The 25457-nt window shown below is 42.7% G+C and overlaps 1 protein-coding gene across 1 annotated transcript in view; it reads left to right on the top strand.

The window, feature by feature from the left end:
- The window catches only part of LOC121168269 (ADAMTS-like protein 3), a 306621-nt gene that overhangs the window by 240420 nt on the left and 40744 nt on the right, over nt 1-25457 (top strand). Inside the window, exons 21-24 of the mRNA XM_040998189.1 lie at nt 580-733; nt 7089-8148; nt 16825-16952; nt 19516-19644. Of these exons, the coding sequence (XP_040854123.1) occupies nt 580-733; nt 7089-8148; nt 16825-16952; nt 19516-19644 (1471 nt within the window). The remainder of the gene's footprint in view (nt 1-579; nt 734-7088; nt 8149-16824; nt 16953-19515; nt 19645-25457) is intronic.

Here is a 25457-nt window from a genome sequence, read left to right as displayed (position 1 = left end):
AATAATGCTACTTAATGTGTAGCAGTTAGAGTGGGTTTTTTTTGCATGTGCACATACTGAATGTTACTTTATAAAGAGCAGTTTTTAATATTTTTTTATTTCTTGGCTTGTTGGCAATAAGGCCATGTCAGCTCTTTTTAAAAGCATTTTACTATATAATGAGACAGCTAAAAATAAAGGACATAAAATCTAATGAGAAAACTAGATAAATTAGATCTCAGTTACAATGCCAGAAAAGTAAGTGCCATGACAATAAATTAGTGGAATCATTAACCTCTGTGATTAACTCAGAGAGAAAGGGAGGAAGGAAGGCAGGAGGGAGGGAGAGAACAAGGGAGGGGACAAGAAAGGAGAAAGAATGAAAACGAAAGGAGAGGATGGAGGAAGGGGAGAATGGAGGAGGGGAAAGGAGAGAGGAGGATGGGAGGAGGAGAGCACAAACTCCAGCCATCCTCTATGAGACTCAAGCCTAGCAAGTGGCTTGCTAGAGCGTCCCCTCTTTCTCCCTTGGAGACCTTGCCATCTTTGGCTGGGTTCACCTGGCCACGCTCCCTTGACTCTGCACACCTCTCATTGCAGTGCTCCGTCAGCTGTGGTGCTGGAACTCAGAGAAGAAAGCAGGTGTGCCAAAGGCTGACGGCCAAAGGCCGCCGTGTGGCTGTCAGCGAGGCGATGTGCAGGGCTCTGCCTGGGTTCCCGCTGGTCCGAAGTTGCCAGATGCCTGCATGCAGCAGTAAGTATGTGACGTGTATGCTTCACCAAGACAGGCTAACTCTACTCCTTCTGTCACCATGTCTCTCTCGGCACCAGCCATGTATCTGACCTGTGAGTGCAGAGAATCAAACAGAACCCAGAAACGCTTTAAGCAAGCAGATAGTAGAATGTGAAAGTCTAAGGCATACCTAGACTTCCTAAGCAGTGTCAGTTTTAAGAAATAGCCATCCACTCAACACATGAACCTTTAAGGCTTTCTTGCTAGGATTTAGATTCTCCACTTCTGCTAAGATGGCTTCCTCTCAGAGCTTACGAACATTCCTCTTGGAAGGTAAGCTGAAATGTCACCTAGCTGACTCTGTGTTTGGATTCACTCTGTTTCAAAAGCTGAGCATTTTAACACATTTTTTAAAATTGTGTATAATCTAATACCAATAAGACTGCAAGCCTGGGAGTAACTTTCATTTTAAATAACGACAGTTTGGACACCTCTTCCATTCATTATAAATATTAAGCTTGCCATCAAGCATGACTCAAGTGGCATGTATCCCCACTTTCCGTGTACATGAAGGAATGTATGTTTGCACACGTGGCAGTATGTTTCCTGTGAGGGGTTCATACAGAGGCCTTGAAGGTTGTCAGTGCTGCAAACGAAAATCAGGAGGCTAATGGGTGGTGGGAAGGTAGGCTTGGGTCAAGCACATTGGCAGTTACAACTACTGGAATGTTTCTCGTTTTCCTTTGTTTATTTGGCTATAATATAACATTCATTATCTCAGATAATCCCCTCATCCTCTGGTTGGAAAAATCAGAAATGAACTATGCTTATATAAATGCAACATCAGGGAAAATATGTGTGTGTTTCTACTATATACAAAAGTAGACACACACACACACAGTCGTGCCCCTCGTAGTAGCAACTCCACACATGGGGAGACCTTTGCTTCCCCCTAGGATTATAACAGAGCTGGAAAGTGCCCTTTGCCTGTGGCATCATGGCTATAGTGCCATCGGAACATAGCACATCATTCACCTGTCTGTTTCGATGCTGGTGCAGACACACCTGCTACACTGCCCATCCTGAGAGGACAGCACCTCTGCTGATGTGCAGCACGTAGCACTTGATAATGATGATAAGCAGTTATGTCACTCGTACAGAAATGTGTTTTAGAGTATACCCCTACTTATAAACGAACTTTCTACGCAACAGTTTGCCGTGTTATTCAAGGCAGCATTTTTCCGATTACCCTGTCTCTTGATTACATCATTTTAGCTTAGGCTTGATTTAATCTCATGTATTCATCATGACCATTGGAGCTCACAGATATAGCCTGTGAAACAGGCTGGACCATGTGGGTTTCTGTGAGCACACTCTATGCTATTCCCACAACAATAACAACAACAGCAACAACCATCAAGCATCTGAAAACATGTCTGCCTCTTAAACCGTGTGTGTCTATATAATATACACAGACGTTTTTGTACTTCAATAAGTACATCAAAGAGCTTGTGGAAAATGGAACTAAAAAAATGCTTACTTTGGTGCAGAAATATGTAAAACCCATGCACAATTTTTCATGGTACTTATTTTCCATAAACTATTTCAAAATTTTAAGTGTGTGTGTAACCTTGGTTTTGCAATCAGCTTTTTTATAGAAACTCAAAAAAACAGCACACAAACACACACACACACAAATATTCATTGTATGGTAAGTCTGTTCCGACCACATTGCAGTCAAACTAGAAATAAATAACAAGATTGGAAAGTATACAAACAGGCAGAAATTAAACAACTTATTCCTGAATAACCAATGGATCAAGGAAGAAATTAAGAAGGAAATTTTACAGTTTTTTTTACACAAACCAAAGTGGATATACAACATACCAGAACCTGTGAAAAACAACTAAAGAGGTGCGAAGAAAGTTTATAGCAGTCACAATACAGAAGGACCTCAAATAAATGTCCTATAGCTGCATTAGAAGGAACTAGAAAAACCAGAATAAACCAAATTCTGAATTGATAGAAGAAAATCAATGACACAGAATGAATATAAAAGAAGTAAAAAAAAAAATCAGGGCCAGCGTGGTGGCCTAGCAGCTAAAGTCCTCACCTTGAACACACAAGGATCCCATATGGGCACCGGTTCTAATCCCAGCAGCCCCGCTTCTATCCAACTCCCTGCTTGTGGCCTGGGAAAGCAGTTGAGGACGGCCCAAAGCCTTGGGACCCTGCACCCATGTGGGAGACCTGGAACAAGTTCCTGGATCCTGGCTTTGGATTAGCACAGCACCAGCCATTGCGGTCAGTTGGGGAGTGAATCATCAGATGGAAGATTTTCCTCTCTGCCTCCCCTTCTCTCTGTGTATCTGACTTTTCAATGAAAAAAAAAATAAATCTTTTAAAGAAGTTAAAAAGCAGAGCATCATCATTTTTTTTCTTCAAAAGCAAACAAAAGTGAAAACCCTTAGCTAGACTAAGATAAAGAGAAAAATAAAATCAAATGTGGAAGTGAAGACACTACAACCTACACTATGGAAGTACTAAAGATCATTATGAACAAGTATGTGTAAATTTGATCATCTATAAGAAATGCACAGATGCCTGGAAAAACACACCTTACCAAGATGTATTAGGAGGAAATAGAGTACTTAAACAGACTAATAATAGGTAGCAAGAATGAATCGATACTAAGTCTCTCTTCAAACACAAGCCTGAGATCAATGGCTGCATTTAATAAAAAGAACTAATAGAACTTCTTCACATATTTGAAAAAAACTAGAAGCGCATGGATACATAGTTGGGAACATCACATGTCTTAGAATGGTCAAATGAGAATTCCAAAAGGAGAGGTTGCAATTGTGAGAGAGTGTTGGTGGCCATTCCCAGAAAGTCAGTAGTGGGATTCTTGGAGCAGATTTCCTTTGTCTGAAAATTGGAGTAGTAAATAAGAGCCACTTACTATTCAGACAGGCCTGGAATGTTCTAGAGCTATCAGCCTTGAAGGCTTTCATAGTAAATCCCACCACTGCCTCTCTCAAAGACTCCTCTCAACTGCCTGTGTCCTTGTCCTTCAAGAAGTTGAAGAGAAGCTATGAAAAATGCCCAGGTCCAGTTGAGCTTGTTGGAGCTTCACTCCAGAAGGAAAGAGAGAAGTAAGGAGGTCTGGGTTGCAGCAGAATAATGGGTTGCATAACGGCAGCCTGGCACTGAAACCCCAAAAGAAGGACCTGGAGAAAGTTTCATTTTCTAGAGAGTCAAGCATGTAGCATTTCTCATGGCCAGTACAAACAGTAGGACCACTAGGAGGGGTGACATGATGCATAAGGTGCCTGTCTCCTCTGCAGGAGTGACCAGCGTTGTCATTCCACATACTGAAAAATGCAGTCACCTAGGGCCAGGCCAGTTGCTCACCGGAACAATGTGTCTGGTAACACCACACCGGGCACTGCTCTGAAGAGACTCACAGGAGTCCCAAGAGAGGAAGTGCCAAGTGGTGAACCTGGCAGCCTGGCAGAATCCTTGAGTACTGTCTCTGGCTGGAATTGCAATCCACTCTCCTACAGGTCCACCTGCTGACTGAACTGCTCTGGATCCTGATATGAGCTGGGAAAGAAGCCAGTGTGGGTCCCAGTGCCTGCCCGCGAATGAGCATGTAGCCAGAGGGAGTGATTTACCCAGACACTCCAGCAGGCACTCTGACCAAGGCCAAGCCTATCCTCCACCTGCAGGTGCCATAGCTCCCCTTGAACAAGGTCAGGGTTCCATCAGCTTGAAGTTACTAAGCTCAACTGAGAGACATCAGGCTACCAGCAAACTTGAAGACAGGTGCAGTCCATCTCCAAGTTGGGTCCAGGGCATCCAGTTGGTCCATGGATCTCTCACCAGCTTAGGTTCATTGCCAGCCTGAACCATTCTGCTTGGGAGCTTTCACACTGTCCCGGGAAGAGCACCAGTATTCACACTTGGATCCCTATGGCAAATCTTACTGCCCTCCACACATGGCTCAGTTGCCTGACTTCAAAAGTCTGACTTTGGCCCAATCTGCATTCTACTTTTGATATGTGCTTCAAAGTTATCCATACACAAATCTCCCTTTTCTAGGAGAGTTCCACTGAGACCAATAACCAAGCAGGATTTTCAAGTGAGTCTTTTGGAATAGTGATAAAACCTTGTGTACTATGATATATGCATTATTTTTAGTGTGTGGAGGAATTTTTTCTGCCTACATCTTCAAGTGAATAAAGAGTATATTTTCAAGTTAAAAATAATAGAAATGGGAAACATACATGGATATATATATATATATTACACATATAATATAATATATATAATATATAATATATTATATTATATAATATATATTATATATATATATATACACACATATATATATATATATATATAACACAGAAATTCCAATCCTGGGAATATATCCAAAGGCTCTGATACATGCGAAAGCAACATGCATTGAAAAAACTTGAAAAAAACTTGGAAACAAACTATATGCATATTGACAGAGGACTGGATAAAGAAACTGTGGCTCATCTATTCTATGGAATACTACTCAGCTTTAAAAAAGAATAAGATACAACTGTTTATAGTCAAATGGGCCCAACTGGAGACCATTATGCTAAGGGAAATGAGCCAATCCCAAAAGGTCAGATACCACATGTTTGCTCTAATATAAGATAACTTCCATCAAAAACACAGAACAACAACAGAGAACAAACACACACATGTAACCAACCCCATAAATGAAGGAGGTAATAGAGGCAGGAATACCAGGAATCAAGCAAAATCTGCAGAGGATACATTCCTACTAAGGAATGAAGATAAACTCTCAATGAAATTTGTAAATATACCTAGACAGCAAAAAAAAAAATGCAACACCTGCTACTGCCATGTCAACAATGTAAAAAGTTGGAACCATCTCTGTTTCATCTCTAATTTTATTTTAAGTGATTGTGCCTTGGTGAACTCAATGATGATATGGCTAAGGGGTTGGTTTACTCAGCTTCTTTTGAAATGGCCCTTTCTTGTTTCAATTTGCAGTTTTGTGGTGTCAAACCTAATTATTTTTGCTGTAAATCTTTTCATACTTCCTAGTTATTTGTATCTCTCCCAATAAGTTCTTGTGACTCATTAATTGATCATCCATAAGAGATGGATTGCTTGTAAACACCTGAGATTGTAAATGTCCCTTTCAACACTGTTTTGCTACATATCATGAGTAATGAAGTTCTAGTTTTTAATTGTAATTCCTTCAGTGCCACAAGGGTCACGCACTAGCATCTATTCCTACAAGAAGGTTTTCAGTTCTCATTTTCACCACTCTTGTGATGCATTTTTATTTTTTGTAGCATGTTTGTTAACTTCATGTTGGGGAAAATGTTTTCACCCTGTTGTGGGCTGTTTTCGAGGATATATAATGGAAGTTTAGTGGAAACATATGTTGAGATATGGAGACAGAGTGCTGTATGTCTCTGTGCATACAGACCAGAGATGGACTCCCAGTGAAAGAACTGAAACTATCCCAACAGTAAGATGATGGACTCTCTGACAATGTCCATGCCTACATTGTCGGGAAACACTTCAATAACAGCATGATGGACTTGTGAAGGACATCCGTTGTAAAACTAGAGGGGAAGTCAGTGGGGGAAGGGACCTTGGAGAAGGGCACAGGCAACCCCACAGCCTGTGGAACTATATCATAAAACAAAATTTTTTCTTAAAAAAATACAACCAGATGAATAAAACCAGAAGCAGATAAATTAAAAAAAAAAAAAGGAAATAAATGACCCAAGAAGGCTAATATGTGATTAGGTCAGGAAACAAGCCTGGCAGCTTGCCTAAGTCATACTCTGCCACGTGCACCTGCTTGCCTTCTGTTTCCCAGTTAAACCTCCATGAATCCCCCACCAGTCACCGTGCAGATACTGGTGCTCGTGCTGTTAAACTTACCTCCTCCAAATCCTTGGGCCAAAATAAATCTCTTGTCCTTATGAAGTGCCCCGTTTCGGGTATTTTCTATGACAGAGTAAGACACAAGGGAGAGATTGCGCAGACTCTGCTGCCCAGCTGTACCCCATTCGTCAGAATGTCCAAGGATGAGATGCAGGTGACTGAAGTCATTGTAATTCAGACAGGTGATCATAATGTGTAGCAAAGTTGGAAAGCCCCTTTTTAAAGTATCGAATGTTGGAGTTGATATTGAGCTTCTAGGACGATGCTCTTCATCTTTTTTATTCTCAACCCGTTTTATAAAGAGTAGAACAGATCCACTGGTTGACTTGTCTCGACCTGGGAAGATGACTGTCCACACACATTTTTCTGTTTGGGATGATTGCTTTGCATTCTCTTCTTTCCCCTGCAGAAGTCAAACCAGAGATGAAGGCCCAGTCAAGCGAGCAGCGTCCTCAGATACTCAGCGTGCAGAGAGTGTACATTCAGACTAGGGAAGAGAAGCGGATCAACCTGACGGTGGGGAGCAGAGCCTACTTGTTACCCAACACGTCTGTGATCATCAAATGCCCCGTGCGACGATTCCAGAAGCATCTGATCCGCTGGGAGAAGGACGGCCGCTGCGTTCACAACTCCAAACGGCATGGTGTCACCAAGTCAGGCTCGCTAAAAATTCACAGCCTCGCAGCCCCGGACATCGGCGTGTACCGGTGCCTGGCTGGCCCCGCGCAGGAAACGGTTGTCCTCAAGCTGATTGGAACTGACAACCGGCTCATGGCGCACCCGGCCCTGAGAGAGCGCATGAAGGAGTTTCCCGGGATAGACCACAATGAGGCCAATGGCTTGGGAGCCACGTGGCATAAAATGTGGCAAACGCGGAGTAATAAAAATGAGCTCCATCCGCCAGATGGACGCATCCATAACCAGCCTTTTTTGAGAGCTCTTTTAGGCCATTGCAGCGATCCTGCAGGTGACCCCAACACCTGGGAGTACAAGAACAAACAGTTTGAAGCGGCTGTGAAGCAGGGCGCCTACAGTATGGATACAGCCCAGTTTGATGAGCTGATAAGAAACATGAGCCAGCTGCTGGAGATGGGAGAGGTCAGCGATGACCTGGCATCCCAGGTGATCTACCAGATAGTGGCCGAATTAGCTAAGGGGCAGCTGGCACACATGCAGTGGGACGGTCTCCGGGAAGATGCGCCTCCCGCAGCTCAGCTCAGGGGGCAGACCGGGAGTGTGCCCCACAGCTGGAGTGCAAAAAAGACATGGAAACCCAAGGAACGGACTCCTGTCAGGCAAAATCAACCCGTCTCCATTTCATTTAACAAGACGCTCAACGCAAGGATTGGAAATACAGTGTACATTACCACAAAGACAGAGATCATCAATATACTGTGTGACCTGGCTGCCGCCCGGGGGGCCACCTACACATGGACCAAGGATGGAGCCCGGTTACAGCCCTCGGCAAAGTAGGTACACGAAAAGGTCTCGTTTCTGTCTCCCCTTAATGGCCATCCCAGTTTTCTGAAATGTATTTGCACAGCATCCTTTAAGAAAGAAATTAAATAGACTTATATTATACATACACTTATATAATATACATATATACTTACACACATACATATGTTTAAATATAAGTATGTAATTATATATAAGCATATGTGTACTTGTATTACTTATATGCTTATAAAGTAATATAATTATGTATACACATGTATATATACATTATGTTGTGTACATATATTATACACAGCAATTATATACATACATATACATGTATATCACATATAGTATGCATACACACATATATAATTACATTACTTTATATGCATATAAGCACATTTTATATATATACATGTATATATGAATGTGTCTTTCACATATGCACCAGAATTTTAAAAATTAGGCCCCTGTTTTATCCCAATCACTATCACACAGTTGGACACAGTAAGAATGGAATTAAATGTAGATAGATTCTCCTTTTGTACAGCAATGAATATTTGTCCATAAGACCACCGTAAGGCCTTTAAAACACTGTGTTGAAATTGTGCGTCTCAGACATGTGTGGCCGCACGGGCACTCACCTTAGCCCTCTGGAGTGGGGGTTCACAGTGTTCTGGAATGGGGGTACCTCAGCCCTCTGGAGTGGGGGTACCTTAGCCCTCTGGAGTGGGGGTTCACAGTGTTCTGGAGTGGGGGTACCTCAGCCCTCTGGAATGGGGGTTCATAGTGTTCTGGAGGGGGGTACCTCAGCCCTCTGGAGTGGGGGTTCGCAGTGTTCTGGAGTGGGGGTACCTCAGCCCTCTGGAGTGGGGGTTCACAGTGTTCTGGAGTGGGGGTACCGCAGCCCTCTGGAGTGGGGGTTCACAGTGTTCTCAAGAGCTGGGTGAGAAAAAGAGCCCCGTGACTTTATGATTAGTCAGAACAGGCTACGGTCCCAAAGAGCAGCTTGGAAAACCTGCAAATCTCAAGTGACTTTGTTATGCTACAACTTTTTTTTTCAAGGCAGATTTTACAGAGACAGGAATCTGCTTTCCCCTGGTTCACTTCCCAAATGGCCACAACGGCCAGAGTTGAGCCTATTATTTGAAGCCAGAAGTTTCTTTTGGTTATCCCACGTGGGTGCAGGCTCCCAAGGCTTTGGGTCATTCTTTGCTGCTCTCCCAGGCTGCAAGCAGGGAGGTGGATCAAAGTGGAGCAACTGGGGCATGAATCAGCACCCATATGGGATGCCAGTACCATGGGTGGAATATTTGCCTATTATGCTATGGCACTGGACTCTACCCTGCAGTTTTGGTGCAAAAAAAAAAAAATGTATTTCATTTATTTTATGTGAGAGGGTAACAGAGAACAATTCACTTTTGCATTCCTGTCTTCAGACCTCATTGTTGGTTCCCAAAAACTTGTAGACATGGTGCTTCCTTTTCATTGGAATGTAAGAGCTCCTGCTGCAACTTTGGTACCTACAGGGATGATTACAAAACAAATAAAACTGCAGCTGGGAAATTATTCTGCAGACCATAAGGCCCTTTCAAACTGGAGGTTGTTTTTCTTTTTTAAGATTTTTATTTATTTTTATTGAAAAGATAGATTTACAAAGAGAAGGAGAGGAGGGGATAAAGATCTTCCATCCACTGGTTCACTCCACAAGTGGCCGCAATGGCCAGAGCCGAGATGATCTGAAACCAGGAGCTTCTTCTGGGTCTTCCATGGGGGTGCAGGATCCCAAGGCTTTGGGCCGTCCTTGACTACTTTTCCAGGGCACAAGCAGGGAGCTGGATGAAAAGTAAAGCAGCTGGGACATGAACTGGCACCCATATGGAATGCTGGCACTTACAGTTTGGAGGTTTGGCCAACTGAGCACCAGCCCCTCAAACTGCAAGTGTTTTATTTTTATCATGTACTTGTGCATTGAGCCTAATACAGGAAACATCAGAAGATATGTAGGCATAATTTAGTTGTTTTTTTTAAGTGACAAATTGTTAGAGTAGGTCTTACAATAGAAAGATAGGAAATTTAAAATTTTTGTTTTAGTCTAGACGTGTAAGCACCAGAATTCATTGAAATTTTGAAGGTGGTTCTCCAACTTTTTGATTGTAGATCTTCTTTAACTTTGAAAATAATTATAGGATCCAAAGAGCTTTTGTAAATAGAATTGCATCCATTATTATTTACCTTATCAGAAACTAAGAGAAGCATTTAAATGATCTCTGTTAACCCATTTAGAAAAGCAAAAGTCCATTACCTGTTGATGTAAATAGCATGTTTTGAAAAGCAGTATACCTCTGCTTAAAATCATGGATAATGAGATAATTGCTTTATATCTTTTTTTTTATTATTATTTCATTTTGTGACACAGTTTCATAGGCTCTGGGATTCCCCCAACCCCCTCCCATGCCCTCCCCCCATGTTGGATTCCTCCACATTGTTGCAGTAGTACAGTTCATATCCAGTCATGATTCCCTCATTGGGAGCATGTACCATGCATATGTTAACGAACAGTCTTAGGAGGGGTGTGCAGAGAAATCTTCAATACCCCAGTTAGGTGTAACTAATCTTTGTGTCCTACCTAGTAAGGTATATGTGAGTCCAAGCTGAACGTTTCCTGTCTGTTCTAAGCTTTCCTTATTGGTCTCTGTCTATCTAATCTAATTTTTTTTGGGGGGGGGGCCTCCAGAGCAACCCTGATGGTCATTGCAAGAGAGGGTGGGGATCCAAAGTTGAAACTAAGTAAGGACCAGAGAAAGCTCCTCTCCCGAGTCCCAAAGGAAGTTTACTGTTCTTCTGTTTCTGAGGACTGCTCAGGGCTCCCAGCTGTTGTTCCGATGACATTAGATCCTGTGAGGAAGGATCTGGGCTTCTTCCATCCCATGTGGGAGTTCTGAAAGGGAATGGATGACCTCAGAGTTCTTGGCCTATGAGGGCACTAGTCTCCTTGGCAGTTGGGATATAACCCTTGGTGCCCGTACTGATAGTCCTAGGTGAGGATCCGGGAGTCTCCAGGTTTGGGATACAAGCCTCCTCCTGTCCTCCTGCTCCATGCACATGACTGTGTTAAGCAGCTGTCAGGATCACTCCTGATTCCCACTGTATGTTTTTATAGTTTTGCTAATGTCTAATGCAGATTTGATTCTGCTGTGTATAAGTTACCTATTATATTCTTGATAGGTTATACTTAATGTCTTCCTCACACATTCTAAGAAGGTGGAAGATTTCTCTGCTCTCCTGACCCATTGCAGAATAACATAGGGTATTAAAAGCAAATTAGGTTTTTCAGTTCTTTGATGTAGATCATAAGCAGTCTGATTCACATTGATTGTTGGTTCATTGGTTACATCACAATATCTTATTGCATGTGATACAGGCTGTTTGAGGTTGAAATAATATTACAATTTACAGGTACTATTTTTCAGATTGACATCATTTCATCTTAAATTAAGGCAAACATGTGGTATCTAACCTTTTGGGATTGGCTCATTTCCCTTAGCATAATGGTTTCCAATTGGGCCCATTTGGCCACAAAGAAATGCATTTCATTTTTTTTAATAGCTGAGTAGTATTCCATGGTGTAAATGAACCATAGCTTTCTTATCCAGTCTTTTTTTGTTGGGCATTTTGGTTGCTTCCAATTTTTTCCAATTACTGACTGTGCGGCTATGAACATAGGGGTATGTTGGTTTCTGGTGTAACAGGTGTTTTGGATATATTCTTAGAAGTGCTTTTGCTGGATTATATGGTATGCAGATTTTCAGTTGTTTGAGTGTTCTCCATTCTGATTTCTACAGAGGCTGTACCCCCCAACAGTGGAGTAGGTTTCCCTTTTCCCCACATCCTCGCCAGCAAGTGTTGTTGGTGGTTTTTTTGTATGTGAGCCATTCTTACTGGTGTTAGGTGGTACCTCATTGTTGTCTTAATTTGGATTTCCCTTATTGCCAGAGAGCTTGAGCATTTTTTCATGTGTTTGTTTGCCATTTGGGTTTGTTCCTTTGTGAAATGTCTGCCCATTTCCTGTGCCCATTTCTTGAGTGGTTTGTTTGTTTTGGTGTTTTGGTTGTTCTGGAGATCTTTGTATATTCTGGAGATTAGCCCCCTATCACCTATGTAGTGTGCAAAGATCTTCTCCCATTCTGTGGGTTGCTTTTTTACTTTGTTGATTGTTTCCTTTGCTGTACAGAAGCTTTTTGGTTTGATGTAGTCCCATTTGTTTATTTTGGTCTTGATTGCTATTGCTTTTGGTGTTTTGTTTAGGAAGTCAGGGCCTACACCTAAATGTTGTAGGGTGTTTCCAACATTTTCTTCTAAAAGTTTGAAGGTTTCTGGATGCAGGTTTAGGTCTTTTATCCATTTAGATTTGATCTTAGTGTATGGTGAAAGATGTGGGTCTATCTTCTTGTTTCTGCAGGCTATCAACCAGTTGTCCCAACAGCATTTATTGAAGAGACCTTCCAATTTCCCTGGATTGTTGTTTGTTTTTTGTCAAAGATTATTTGGCTGTATCTGTGTGGTGTATCTGTTGCTTCTATTCTACTCCATTGCTCCTCCTCTCTATTGCTGTGACAGTACCAGGCTGTTTTGATAACTACCAACCTATAGTATGTTCAGAGGTCTGGAATTTTGATTCCCCTGTTAACTTCCTATTCTTCAAAATGGTTCTGGCTATTTGTGTTTTTTTTTTTTGTGTTTCCAGATGAACCCTTGTATCATTTTTTCCAGTTCTATGAAGAATGTTTTGAGTAATTTGATTGGGATTGCATTGAATGTATATATTGCTTTTGGTAGTATGGACATTTTAATGATATTGATTTTACCTATCCAGGAGCATGGGATGTTTCTCCATCTTTTGAGGTCTTCTTCAATTTCTTTTTTAAGTTTTTTGTAGTTTTCTTCAAAGAGGTCTTCTACATTTTTAGTTAGGTTTATTCCTAGATACTTCATTTTCTTCTCTGTTATTTTGAACGGTACCCTGCTGGTTAGATCTTTTTCCATCTTGGGGCTGTTTGCATACACTATGGCTGTTGATTTTTGTTCATTTATTTTGTACCCTGCCACCCTACCAAACTCTTATATAAGTTCTAGCAGTCTCTGTATTGAGTCTCTTGGTTCTTCTATATATAGGATCATGTCGTCTGCGAATAGTGAGAGCTTGACTTCTTCATTTCCCATTTGAATTCCTTTGATTTCTTTTTCTTGTCTTATGGCCTCTGCGAGTACCTCTAGGACTATGTTGAATAGCAGTGGTGATAGCAGACATCCTTGTCTTGTTCCAGATCTCAGTGGAAAGGGTTCCAATTTTTCTCCATTCAGTATGATGCTGGTGTTGGGTTTTTCATATATTGCTTTGATTATGTTGTGGATTGTTCCTTCTATGCCTGCCTTGTTTAGAGTTTTTAGCATGAAGTGGTGTTGGATTTTGTCGAAAGTTTTTTCTGCGTCTATCAATACTATTATATGATTTTTGTTCATCTCTCTCTCTCTCTCAAAGGTGTTCCCCTTTCGGGGAGCAGGCTCTGGGATCCCCTGCTTGGCCACCACCTCTGCCCAGGTCACCCCTAAGTTCAATATCACCACCCATACTGGGGCCTCCAGCACTTCCATGGCTGCCGCTGCTATTGGTGGGGGTACTTGTAAAAGATTCTTCCAACTGCCTTTGTCTTCTCTGGGTCGGCTGAGACTCCCGCCAGCCTTCCCCCTGCCTGGGATTGTGACTCACCAAATTTCAAACGGGTTGCTGCCTTCCCTTCCTTTTTATTTTTCTAGCAGCTTCTCCAAGTTGCGTGGATCCTCCTGATTCCGCAATGTCCTGGGAATTTTGCGCACCTCTCCCTGCAATTCTATGCTTTCCTTGCTTGCTTTTCCGCCATGTTCTGTCCCTCTCTCTCTGCACTCTCCTTTACACCAACCCTCCGTGGTCGGCCATCTTTCCTTTTTTTCACTTTTTATCTTTGTAAATCTAGTGTTTGCCTTAATAAAATACAAATGGGTTCGTTTACATGCTTGTGCTTCTGTAATGATATTCTGTTCTAACTGAAGTATTTGGAGAAAAAAAAAGGTCTCACACAGATGTGTGAATTATACAGGAAAGGCTATTTTAATACGCCTCATAGGTTATTGTGAATATTTTTGGTTAACCCTACTGGGCCAATGATTTTCTCAAAGATTACTCAGAATATGGGATGTGAAACCATGCTACAGCGTATGAACAAAATATTGGAAATTTATTCAACAAAATCTAGTCTTACTTTTTAAGAGAATAAGATCCATCATTCAATTTCTATTTTTTTTCTTTCTGAAATGTACCCAAGTACTCTCCAATTTATGTTCGTTCCGTTTATGTAGCAAAGATCCTTATCAATGGTCAGATTTTTCTAAATCATTTTCTGCTGGAATAATTCAAAAATGGAATTCTGTTCCTAAAGACCTTTATTCAATGAGAGGAAAAATATTTCTCATCTCAACGACGTCTCAGAAATGGCTCAAAGGGAAGTCATTTCTACAAAAAAGGAATTGAGGATTGCTAAGTTATATAGATACAAAGAGATGAAAATATCTGTTAGTATATTACTTCTTTAAATATATGTGTTTCTGACTTATACTTCTGTTTGTACCCAGCTATTCTTTCTTGATGGGGATTCTCATTTATTTGTTTTTGTTTTATTTGAAATGCAGAGAGAGAGAGGGAGAGACATGTAGAGAGAGATATTCCAGCCTCATTCACTCCGTAAATGCCCACAGCAGGCAGGGCTCAGCCAAGAACCCAGAACTCCATCTGGTTTACCCTATAGGTGACAGGGACTCAAGGACTCACGTGAGCCATCACTGGTTGCCTCTCAGGATGCATATTAACAAGAGGGTGGATCAGAAGCACAGTAGTAAGGACTTGAACCAGGCACTCTGAAATGGGATTCAAGCATTCTAAGGGCACCGTAATCACTGTGTCACATGCCTCCCTGCTGCTTAAGAATTAGTCAGTGAAAATCCAACCCTGCTGATGTTTAGGTCTGCCATCTTCCTGTTGCTCTGGGGAGCTTTCTCGCTTGATGCCTGCTACCTCTGAGTTCTTCATATGTGTGCAGCAGGTGGGATTTGCATCCTGCGTGTGCCTTCATTCTGTTCTGTTCTAATCATTCATGTACTCGGGCATTGCATTGTGACTTTTCACAGCTGTGAATAAGATTTGGTTTCTGCTCTTTAAAAAAAAATCACAACCTAGTGGGATGAAATAGTGATTTCATCAAATCAATAACTGAACCAGAGAAAACGGGTCCAGAAAGGGTAGAGAAGGGCAAAGAAAGAGATCACTGTAGGAGTATTGGGGAAAATGTCATGGAGAAAATTACATTTGGTGCTGGACTTGCTGGGGAGATGGGAGTTTGCCAGAAAAGGCAAAGGGCACTTCAGATCAGGTGAACAACATGTGCAGAAGCCTGGGAGTGGTGAAAGCTCATGAAATGTCCTGAAAGAAGGAGTTTATTATGTTTGGATCATAGAGTGAGCACCATGAGGTGGCAGGAAATGAAGATGTAGCTGAGTTTGGAGAACTATACGGCCTGTGGGGTCACAGTGGTAGTTGTTGCCATTGCTAAGGTCTACAGAGGGGATGGGGAAATCAAGAAGGGCCCATGATCCAGATGACTTCAAAACAGGTACAAATCACCAAGACAGAAATAAAATGAAAGCAGAACACACACTCTTTCTGCCATACTCATCAGCTAACATGCAGCTGACCAGCTCTGATGTTTGCTGTGGTTTTCTTTCTCAGCAGGTTTTTAGGAGTGTCAGTAATTGAGAAACCGTAAGGAACTTATGTAATATAGCCTGATTCATGGCAGCATGGTCCAAATCCCATATGGAACATGGGCCTTCCTGTTGTTGCCTCAACTGACTTCATATGAACAGTTACATGGAGACGTCTGTCCACCGCAAAGAAGCCCTCCCAGATGCCAACTCACTTTTAGTGTGAAAATCCATACCTGCAGTTAGTTAGGAAGGGTTTGGCCAGAAAGTATGAGTATGACATCCAGAAAACTATGGAGATTGTGATTTTTGTTCTTTCTGAAAACGTGGTAGAGGGGAGGGTATTTGGCATGGCAGTCAAGTCCCCACATGGGACTCGCTCATCCCATAACTGATGAGTCTGAGTTGTGCCGCTTGCTGGTGAGTTGCACCCTGGGAGGCAGCAAGTGATGGCTGCACTTCCTTAGCCCACCCATCTTGGTGACGTAACGTTTTTGAGGCTTCCTGGCTTCTGTCTGATCCAGTTCTGACTGTTGTAGGCATTCGGGGAATGATCTTGGGTTGGAAAATATTTCTCCATCTGTTTTTCCTTCTCTGTTTCTGCCCTTCAAATAAAATTATTAATAAAATTAAAATTAAAAATTTTAATATGGTAGGTTAAGCATTGAGTTCATCCCCCACCACACCCCCCCAAAAAAAGTCTGTTTGGGCGTGTAAAGTGTGATGGGAATACTGTCTCTCCAAGTTCTGTCCAACTCGAATGTTCCCCTTGTTTGACAAGACCATCCTCTGGAATCTCTGTCAGCCCAAACCCTATAATTTTTGCAGTCTTCCTTCTCTGCATCTTGCTGTGGCCTTCTAGAAGCTAACCATGTCTCCCTGAGTGCATCCTCTTTTTGACTGCCCTGCAGAATAATTATGGATGGAGCTGGAAAGATACAGATACGGAATCCCTCACGGAAAGAACAAGGAATATATGAATGCAGTGTGGCTAACCATCTTGGTTCCAATGTGGAAAGTTCTTCTGTGCTGTACGCAGGTAAGGCCCATGCTTAAAACCTAGAATGTGTATCTTTGTATAGTTCTTGACACTGAACTCCAGAGGAGCAGATTGCACATGTCAGTGTGTGCCGGAACACCCTGGAGGGCTTGGTGAAGCTTGGGCTGCAGGTGCTGCCAGTCGCAGGTTTGAGGTGGAGCCTGAGGCTTTGCGTCTTTAACGTGCTCCTCGATTCTGTCTGTGCTGCCTCTCTGGGGAATCTCACATTGAAAATGGCCACTCTGGAGCTGGCTTAAAGAATCAGGAATGAATGAGGCGGGGTCTAATCAGTGGTGTTGATGTAACGGACCACATTTTGAAGTTCCACCAGTCAAGGAGAGAGAATTATCTCCTTTCAGGGTTAGCTTTGGCATAGTCACCAATCCTTAAAAACCCCTGCAGGGTGCTGTGATTATTAAGTTAGGATACAGAAGGTAAACAATGCCATTTTTATATGAACAATGTCAAAGGAACATTTGGCAAAGGAACATTTGTTTCAGGGCTAAGATGGGATGAAGTTTGCTTCCTTGTGGTGAGCTCATGTTGTGGTACTAAAATATAAAATACAAACACACATGCCCCAACTCTAGTTTGTGGCTCAGAGAAGAGAGAGAATGTCGGGCACTAAATTTCAGCATTTAGCTAACTAAGTGCTAATGCCCTTCACTAAGGGTCAGCTGGTTGTAGAAGCTCCTTGCATCTGTTTAACTTGGGGGTTCTGAGTCCCTTCCCTAGCTGCCTTCCCTAGGCAGGGCCCTCAGTCCCTACCTTGATCCTTTAGGTGTGTTCTGTTCTATGAGTGTGCATTGGTTCAAGAACTACGTCATTTCCAAGGTTCTGGAACTTCTGGTGGGGATGGGGCCTCAAATGCCCCTCTCCAATCCCACCAGACTCAGAACAACAACTCAGACTTAATGAAGTCTTGCAGGAGCCACAGTACAACACTGTGACTCCCCCAAAGCCACGCCCCAGCCAAAGCCTTCACACCTTTCTAGTTTTTAAGATAGCTTCACATTGCCTCTGGCATTCCAGAACAGAAGGGAACTGCTGGTCATCCCAACCTGTGCAGAAGGCATCGTGGCCAGCCCAGATGGCTGAAGTGACATCACCCCTTCTGGCACTGACTGTGCAGGTGAAATGGTCAACTAAATACCCACAACCTCCCCCCCCAGAGCTCACATTGACAGCAGAGGATCAAAGTCACTGCCAAGTGTCCTTCCTGACCCCCTCATGCCACCACTGGGCAACGAGCCCCCTTCTCTATGTCATCACCACCATGCTATGTCGTCTTGGTGCCAACTTTGTGTCCCAGCTCGGGCACAGAGTATGCTTCCCGAATGTGCTGCTGAATTAATCTATTAATTATCAAAACCCCAAGGACATGAAAAGCCTTAATAGAGTCTAACCTCTTCGTGGCCTCTCTTTTTAAGATTTTTTTTTGTCCATTCAAGTAATTGTTTCACATTAATTAAGTTGCCAGTTTTGAATTTCCCTTGCAGATTATTCTAATTCCCATATAATAACCTCACACTGCTCAGAAATTGGGCACTTGATACATTTTCCCCTTTGAGACTTTCTGCAATGAATAAAGATGTAAATAATATTTTCACTGGATCTTTTTATGGTTAGTAGCCTCTAGATAGAAAGGGCTTTTCTATTTGGGACTGTAATAGATTTATTTAAGAAAAAGCCTCTCTGAACCACACATTGGATGAGAGAACTGGATTTGGAAGAAATTAAAGAGATCTAGTTTGGGTTTTTTTTTTTTTTTCCGTTTTACTTGAACTAGAAGCCTAGAGAGGGAAGATTTCCACCAAGCATACACAGACAAGCTTCTTAGACGTTCAACAAGAACCTACTAATACAACTTTGAAAGAGTTTTGAGTCCTAGTTTTATTCTGGCATTGATGTGTCAGTCTGACTCTGGCACAAAAACCTCCTAAGGGATGTGTTTGGGATCACATTTACATTTTAAGCACCTGCTTGCATCTCTTTCTGTACTGAAGCATGTGTCATTTAGGAACAGGATGCCTCTTAGATTGTTATCCAGTGCAGATAGCTGCAGAATTCTGCAGAATGACAGAGCTGACAAAAGCCCTCTTCCCCATCTCCATCTGTCCTCTCTCCCAATACCTCACGTACCTCATCCCAATAAGAAATCAGATGGCCCCCTCCCTGGTGTGTGCTGTCCTTGTGTTAATATACCTAAGGTGCATGGTAGAGATGTTTTTTCATGCCCAGTAGGAATTTTTTTTTTTTTTGCCTTTTCTGGATGTCTTAATTCCTTTTTTTTCAAAGCATCCAAGAGGAATTTATCCTCAGCTTTAATTCTAAAGCCAAAATTTCTAGGCAGTTTTTTTGCAATCCTCATCCATCTATCCATCCATCCACCCACTATCCATGTGTCCAGGGAGCACCTGCAGCTATGTTTGTGTAATTCCGTATGGTGCACCATTAAAGCTACAGAGAGAGTCTACCCTGCCTGCTTTCAGAAAGCTCAGCTATGTTTACCAAAGAACTACAACCCAAACTTAACACAGCTTTCTACTTCCTTTGACTCAAGAGGCCCCAGTCATCTTGTCTATTGAAAAAAACACCACGAAGCCGGCACACAAACATCTGTCTGTAGTGGTCGGAGGCCTCGTAGAGGCAGCCCTTCAAGCAAATGTGACAATCCAGTGTCCTGTGAGAGGTAAGTGTAGTCACTCCCCAGGGGAGGGTGCACAGCCAGTCCAGTGTTACCAGGAGATGCTGGTTGCATTTTAATGTTCCACATCCCAGTCTGATAGGGATTTTCAGGAGACCAAATACTCCTATCTGCTCACAAGAGTGATGTATAAAATACAAGGCCAGTTTGTTCATTTCCGGTGTGGACGGTGACTGCCACTTATGGTGCAGTGTTCATGCAACAAAAGCTGAACTCTGTCCATGTGAGTGGATCCATAGGAGAGATCAATTTTTAATCAGGTGGTTGCTCAGTGACCACATGGAGCCCAAACAAGATTTGTCTGAAATTGTTAGATGTATTTTCCAAGTCGATAGAAAAGCCATGCGGACAAAGCCACATCGGGAAGCAGGAATGTTAATGTCCCCTGACTTGCGTTTTACTTTGGGTTGCCAACAGCAGCCAGTGCCACAGTGGCTGCAGTTACATGGTAGACAAACCAGTTGTAGCAGACATCTTCTTCTCTAGTATTATTATCAGATAGGATAAAATAATACTTTCTGTCTGACTTGGCCATCGCAGAAGGCAATTCTGTGGTTAAACCATGAATTCTTTTTTTTTTAATGATTTATTCATTTTATTACAAAATCAGATATACAGAGAGGAGGAGAGACAGAGAGGAAGATCTTCCGTCCGATGATTCACTCCCCAAGTGACCGCAATGGCCGGTGCTGTGCCGATCTGGAGCCAGGAACCAGGAACCTCTTCCAGGTCTCCCACGTGGGTGCAGGGTCCCAAGGCTTTGGGCTGTCCTCAACTGCTTTCCCAGGCCACAAACAGGGAGCTAGATGGGAAGCTGGAGCTGCTGAGGTTAGAACCAGTACTCATATGGGATCCCGGCGCATTCAAGGCAAGGACTTTAGCTGCTAGGCCATGCCGCCGGGCCCTAAACCATGAATTCTTAAGTCTTCACCTGAGCCTGTACATCAGCCAACTTTCAGTAAGCATCACCAGGGAAGTTAAGAAAGCTTGTGGAGAATGATATTGAATGATCAGTTTTCTTTTGTGCAAAAAGACTTTTGAAATCTATGCTTGTGAGTGGTCTTCAAAAGGTGCATGAAAATGTATATTATGATCAAAAAAAGAGTAGGCATGGGTCCTATAAATGGTTTGCAGCCCCCACAAAAAAAAACATATCTTTTAGTCCTAGCTTCCGGGAACGTTTGAAGTGTTCTAACGTAGACTGCATCCATGGACATTTGCAGGAGCCAGGAGGGGTGGAGGTGAGTGGGTGTGTGCTTAGCTTTTAATCAGTACTTTAGAGAGACTTATTCATTTTTCAAAGGAGACATGCGTCATGTTAAGATGACTGTGTGTATGGCCTTTGGTGTTGCTGTGTGCTGATTGAACACTGTGGACCACGATATTTGCCTAGTTTCCAAATTCTAATGCAATGTCTGTGGTAGCAGCCCCTTTGAATGCATCTTGCCTAGGCTGAGACCCAGACAGCAGAGGGTGCCTGGTGGAGGCTTCCATGCTGCTCCTGGGGGCAGCAGTGCAGTTTTTAGGCTCCTTTTCCTCCATCATGATCAGTTATTTTCCATGTTTCTAACTTCCATAAACAGTAGAGAAATTTGCCTACCCTCAAACTATTATTTTTTTTTTCATCCCTGGAGTGTTTGGCTTATGCCATTAAAAAAATCGCTTCAGGCTCCCAACTGACTCCACCCACAAGTATGTGAGTTCTCTGGCAAAATACACCTGCGATTAGGGAAGAATGACCACAGCAAAATGAGAAGCAGAACAGAGCAGTGCCAAGCCACAGATATGTAAAGTTCCCATGGCCCCACACCTGCAGAGGATTCTGAAATGCAGCTTTGGCTTTTATTAGGAGAAACGCCCACTTGCTTTTTTTAAAACAACACATAAAAGCGGTACACATTTATGGGGTACCGTGTGATTTTTTTATGTTTGTGTTAATGTGTAATGTCTATTTCAGAGTCTATGTATCTGTCCGCTCAAACATTTATCACTTCTATGGAGTGGAAACCCTTCAAGCATTCCTCTCTCTGGTTCTTTGTTTTATTTCTTTAAGAAAATTATATAGTATGTTACCATTATCTTTAGCCCCAGAACTTGTTACCATAACTTAGTACCTCTCATCCCAGCCTTCTTCCTCCGTTACTAATCCTGCAGATGTTCCCCCAATGATGTAGAGAGTGATGTGCCATTTTTCAAACATTTTCAAAAATATTTGAAGACTGGCTCTTGGAAAAGGAGCAGTGGGAAGGATTAGGATGTTTTATTTGCTCTCAAGTTGGGGTTGGGGTGGGTAGACACAGAGTGGGAAAAGCCTCTGGCAACATCTGAGAAACCTGTCTTGGCTTCGTTTTCTCATCGAAGCCCAACAAGCCCAAGCACAGCCTGGGCCTTCTCCCAACCCGCAGGATGCCAGCAGTGCCCCCCTGCCCTGCATGGCCATGTCACGGGCCCAGGGCCCAGCTTCCTCCTTCCCAAAGGCCAGCAATGAAGAACCCCGCATACTCTGCCTCCATCCTCCACTCTGACTGGGGAATTATCCCATTCTGACTTTCTTGGTCTGACAACGTCCACTGTGGACTCAGTCCAGATCTCCCACATGGGCATCAGGAACCCAACTCCTTGAAGGCTTTTGTTTGTTTGCTTAATTACTTCATGTTGTTTTATTTCTGCGCTGCTTGAACAACCTTATACTGAGCTTACAGTGCTTCTGATGAGCTAACTTAGCCTTCGGTGGACAGGTGGAGAAGCTGACAAAGGATCAGAAGGCTGGAATTTTACAGAGAATTCTGTCCCTGCTGGCATGTGAGCATTAGCAAGCCATGCATCTTTCTCACTGTGACCTCTGCAGCAGGAACTGTACTATATTCATGAAAGAAGGGGCATCGTTTGCCATCTTGTCCGGTCCCTTGTTTTATAGACAAGGGTATGAACACACAATTTCTGTTTTAAAAAACATGTTTCCTTATTTCTTTGAGAGACAGAGGGAGAAATGAGATAGACAAGAAGGAGCTCCTCTAGACTGGTTCACTCCTGAGTGCCTGCAATAACTGGGGCTGGGCAAATCCAGAAGCCAGAAAGTCGATCCAAGCCTCCCATGGGAGTGACAGGGACCCAATGGCTTGATTCGTCCACTGGGCCTCCCAGGATTGGCATTCGCAGGAAACCACAGTCAGGAGCCAGAGGTGGGTGTGTAACCCAGTCTGATGTGGGAGGTGGGCGCCTTAGCCACAAAATTTAAAACTGCCTTACAGAGTATCTTTATATTGCACATTGGAATTTTTGCAAATCAGTGACATATATGCTTATGATGAAGTCACCCTTAAAGTACTTCCTGCTAGTTATTAGAAACTTTTTTTAGCACACATCCATAGCTTTTAGACACATTTCTGTTTCCGTTTTAACAGCCAAATGTTTCATTCAACTGGTGTTGAGAGCATTAATGATGATCCCTTTTGAGGGATATCTTTAAGAGCTATGTTAACAGAACCTGAAAATCTTTCTCTGAGGATTAAATGCTCTAAGTTGTAAGAGTTACTTATTTTGCCCTTAAACAAAAAAGGTTTACCCTAAGAATGGCTGGGGTCGAGGGCTGAAGCACACCCATTCAGGCACCTTCAGGTAATGAAAAAAAAGCTCCAATGAGGAAAATCACCCATGAATATCAATAGCTCCATGGTTTGCATTTGCTCATGCTAATGCATAGTTAGACCACAAATGTACCCTTCCCTTTTCTGTTCCGTGTGTGTTCTGCATTGGTTTTTTTCTTTATTCCGTATGCTCCTCAGAGATGTACCTCTTGAGAGTTCCTGGTTCTGGAGATGTCAGGCTCCTCTTCAGACTCTAAGAATCTGTCACACACACACACACACACACACACACACACACATACACGAATCTGTCACAGAATGAGGGTGACTATGGAAGATGCTAACTCCCAAATGAATGGCACTGGCAAAGCCATCTGCCACCCAGCCCACCCAAAATTTCTTTTTTTAAAGATTTTTTTTAAGATTTATTTATTTTTATTGGAAAGGTGGATATACAGAGAGGAGAGGCAGAGAGGAGGATCTCCTGTCCAATGATTCACTCCCCAAGCAGCCGCAACAGCCGGAGCTGAGCCAACCCGAAGCCAGGAGCCTCTTCTGGGTCTCCCATGCGGGTGCAGGGTCCCAAAGGCAGGGTCTAGCAGGGAGCTGGATGGGAAGCAGGGCCGCCAGGATTAGAACCGGCACCCATATGGGATGCCAGTGTGTTCAAGGCGAGGACCTTAACCACTACACTATCGTGCCGGGCCCTAAAGATTTTTTTTATTTATTGAAAAGGCAGAGTTTACAGAGAGAAGAAGAGATAGAGAGGGAAAGATCTTCCATCCACTAGTTCACTACTTGAATGTCCAGAGCTGAGCCAATCTGAAACCAAGAGCCAGGATTCTTCTGGGTCTCCCATGTGGGTGCAGGGTCCCAAGGCCTTGGGCCATCCTCTACTGCTTTCCCTGGCTGGGAAATGGAGCAGCCCAGGACATGAAGCAATGCGTATATGGGATCCCAGTACTTGAAGGTAAAGATTTGGCTGTTGAGCTACAGCACCAGCCCCAAAGTATGCAATTTTTTAAACACAAGGTACCCCGGACAGCTCCTCATTAAAGCAATGTGAAGCAACCTGGAAGAGTTGGAGAAGTTTCAAAATTACAACTAAGTTGAAGAATGAAAGCATACTATGATGTGAGCTGCAGAGTCTTGGTCCAGGCATCTGTGGGTGGAGCATGATATCCTACCAGGCAGCTGGTAGGTGGAGGACACATGTGCGGAGAACACAGCAGGGCAGGTGCTTGCAGTGCTACTTAAGCTGCTGCTTGGGACATCCGCATCCCACCTCACAGAACCTCCTTTAGGTCCTGGTTAGGCTTCGTGTTCCAGCTTCCTGCTAACATGCACCCTTGGAGGCAGCACATAGTGGTTCTAGTGCTTGGGTCCCTGCTACGTTGTAAGAGACTCAGACTGAGTTTGGCTGCTGGCTTCAGCCTGGCCCAACACTAACTGTTGCAGGGTTTTGGGAAGTGAACCAGTGGGTGGAAAAATCTATCTCTGTATCTCTATTTATTTCTCTCCAAAATAAACAAAAATCTGCAAAATAAATTACTAAATTTAATGTTGAAACTTTACAACATTCCCCTTAAACAAGGATAAAAGACAAGATGTCCTTTTTCCACTCTGCTCTAAAATGACTAGTCAATGAAATAAAACCATTTTGAAAAGAAAATAGAAATGTAGAAATTTTTAAAAAGTCTTTTCCTTTTTCATAGACATTTATCTGCATTGAAAAGTAAGAAAATATACAAAGTGTTCCATCTGTGAAAACAAGATAATTTCAATGTTTAGAAGAAGCTCCATAGTATTACTGGAATTTCACAAGCTGATTCTGTGACTAATATGAAAGGTCAAGGCCTAGGGAAATGCCCAAGCATTTATGAAGAATTACAGCAGGGGCAGGATTGGCTCCATTAAACACAAAGAGCTTTACAAAGCTGGAGCAGTTACCAGAGTCAGGATTGGTAAAGGAACAGATACATGGAATGGAATCTAGAGCCCAGAGCAGATTCTAACACAGATGAAAATTAAGTGGTAGAATGAAAAGAAATGTAAATGGTGATGAAATAGTTGGTACTGAAAATTTTAAAATTAAATCACTACCAACATATCAAAAATCAAAATCAATAGATAACTGGTCTAACAGCTTATAGATGGAAAATATAACTTTTAAGTTTGTGTCAGGGCATTGTGGTGCTTCAGGTTAGATTG

Source organism: Ochotona curzoniae, unplaced genomic scaffold, assembly GCF_017591425.1.
Source record: "Ochotona curzoniae isolate NIBS_2020 unplaced genomic scaffold, NIBS_Ocur_1.0 patch82, whole genome shotgun sequence".
Taxonomy (NCBI): domain Eukaryota; kingdom Metazoa; phylum Chordata; class Mammalia; order Lagomorpha; family Ochotonidae; genus Ochotona; species Ochotona curzoniae.
This window is presented reverse-complemented; position numbering and strand designations above follow the sequence as displayed.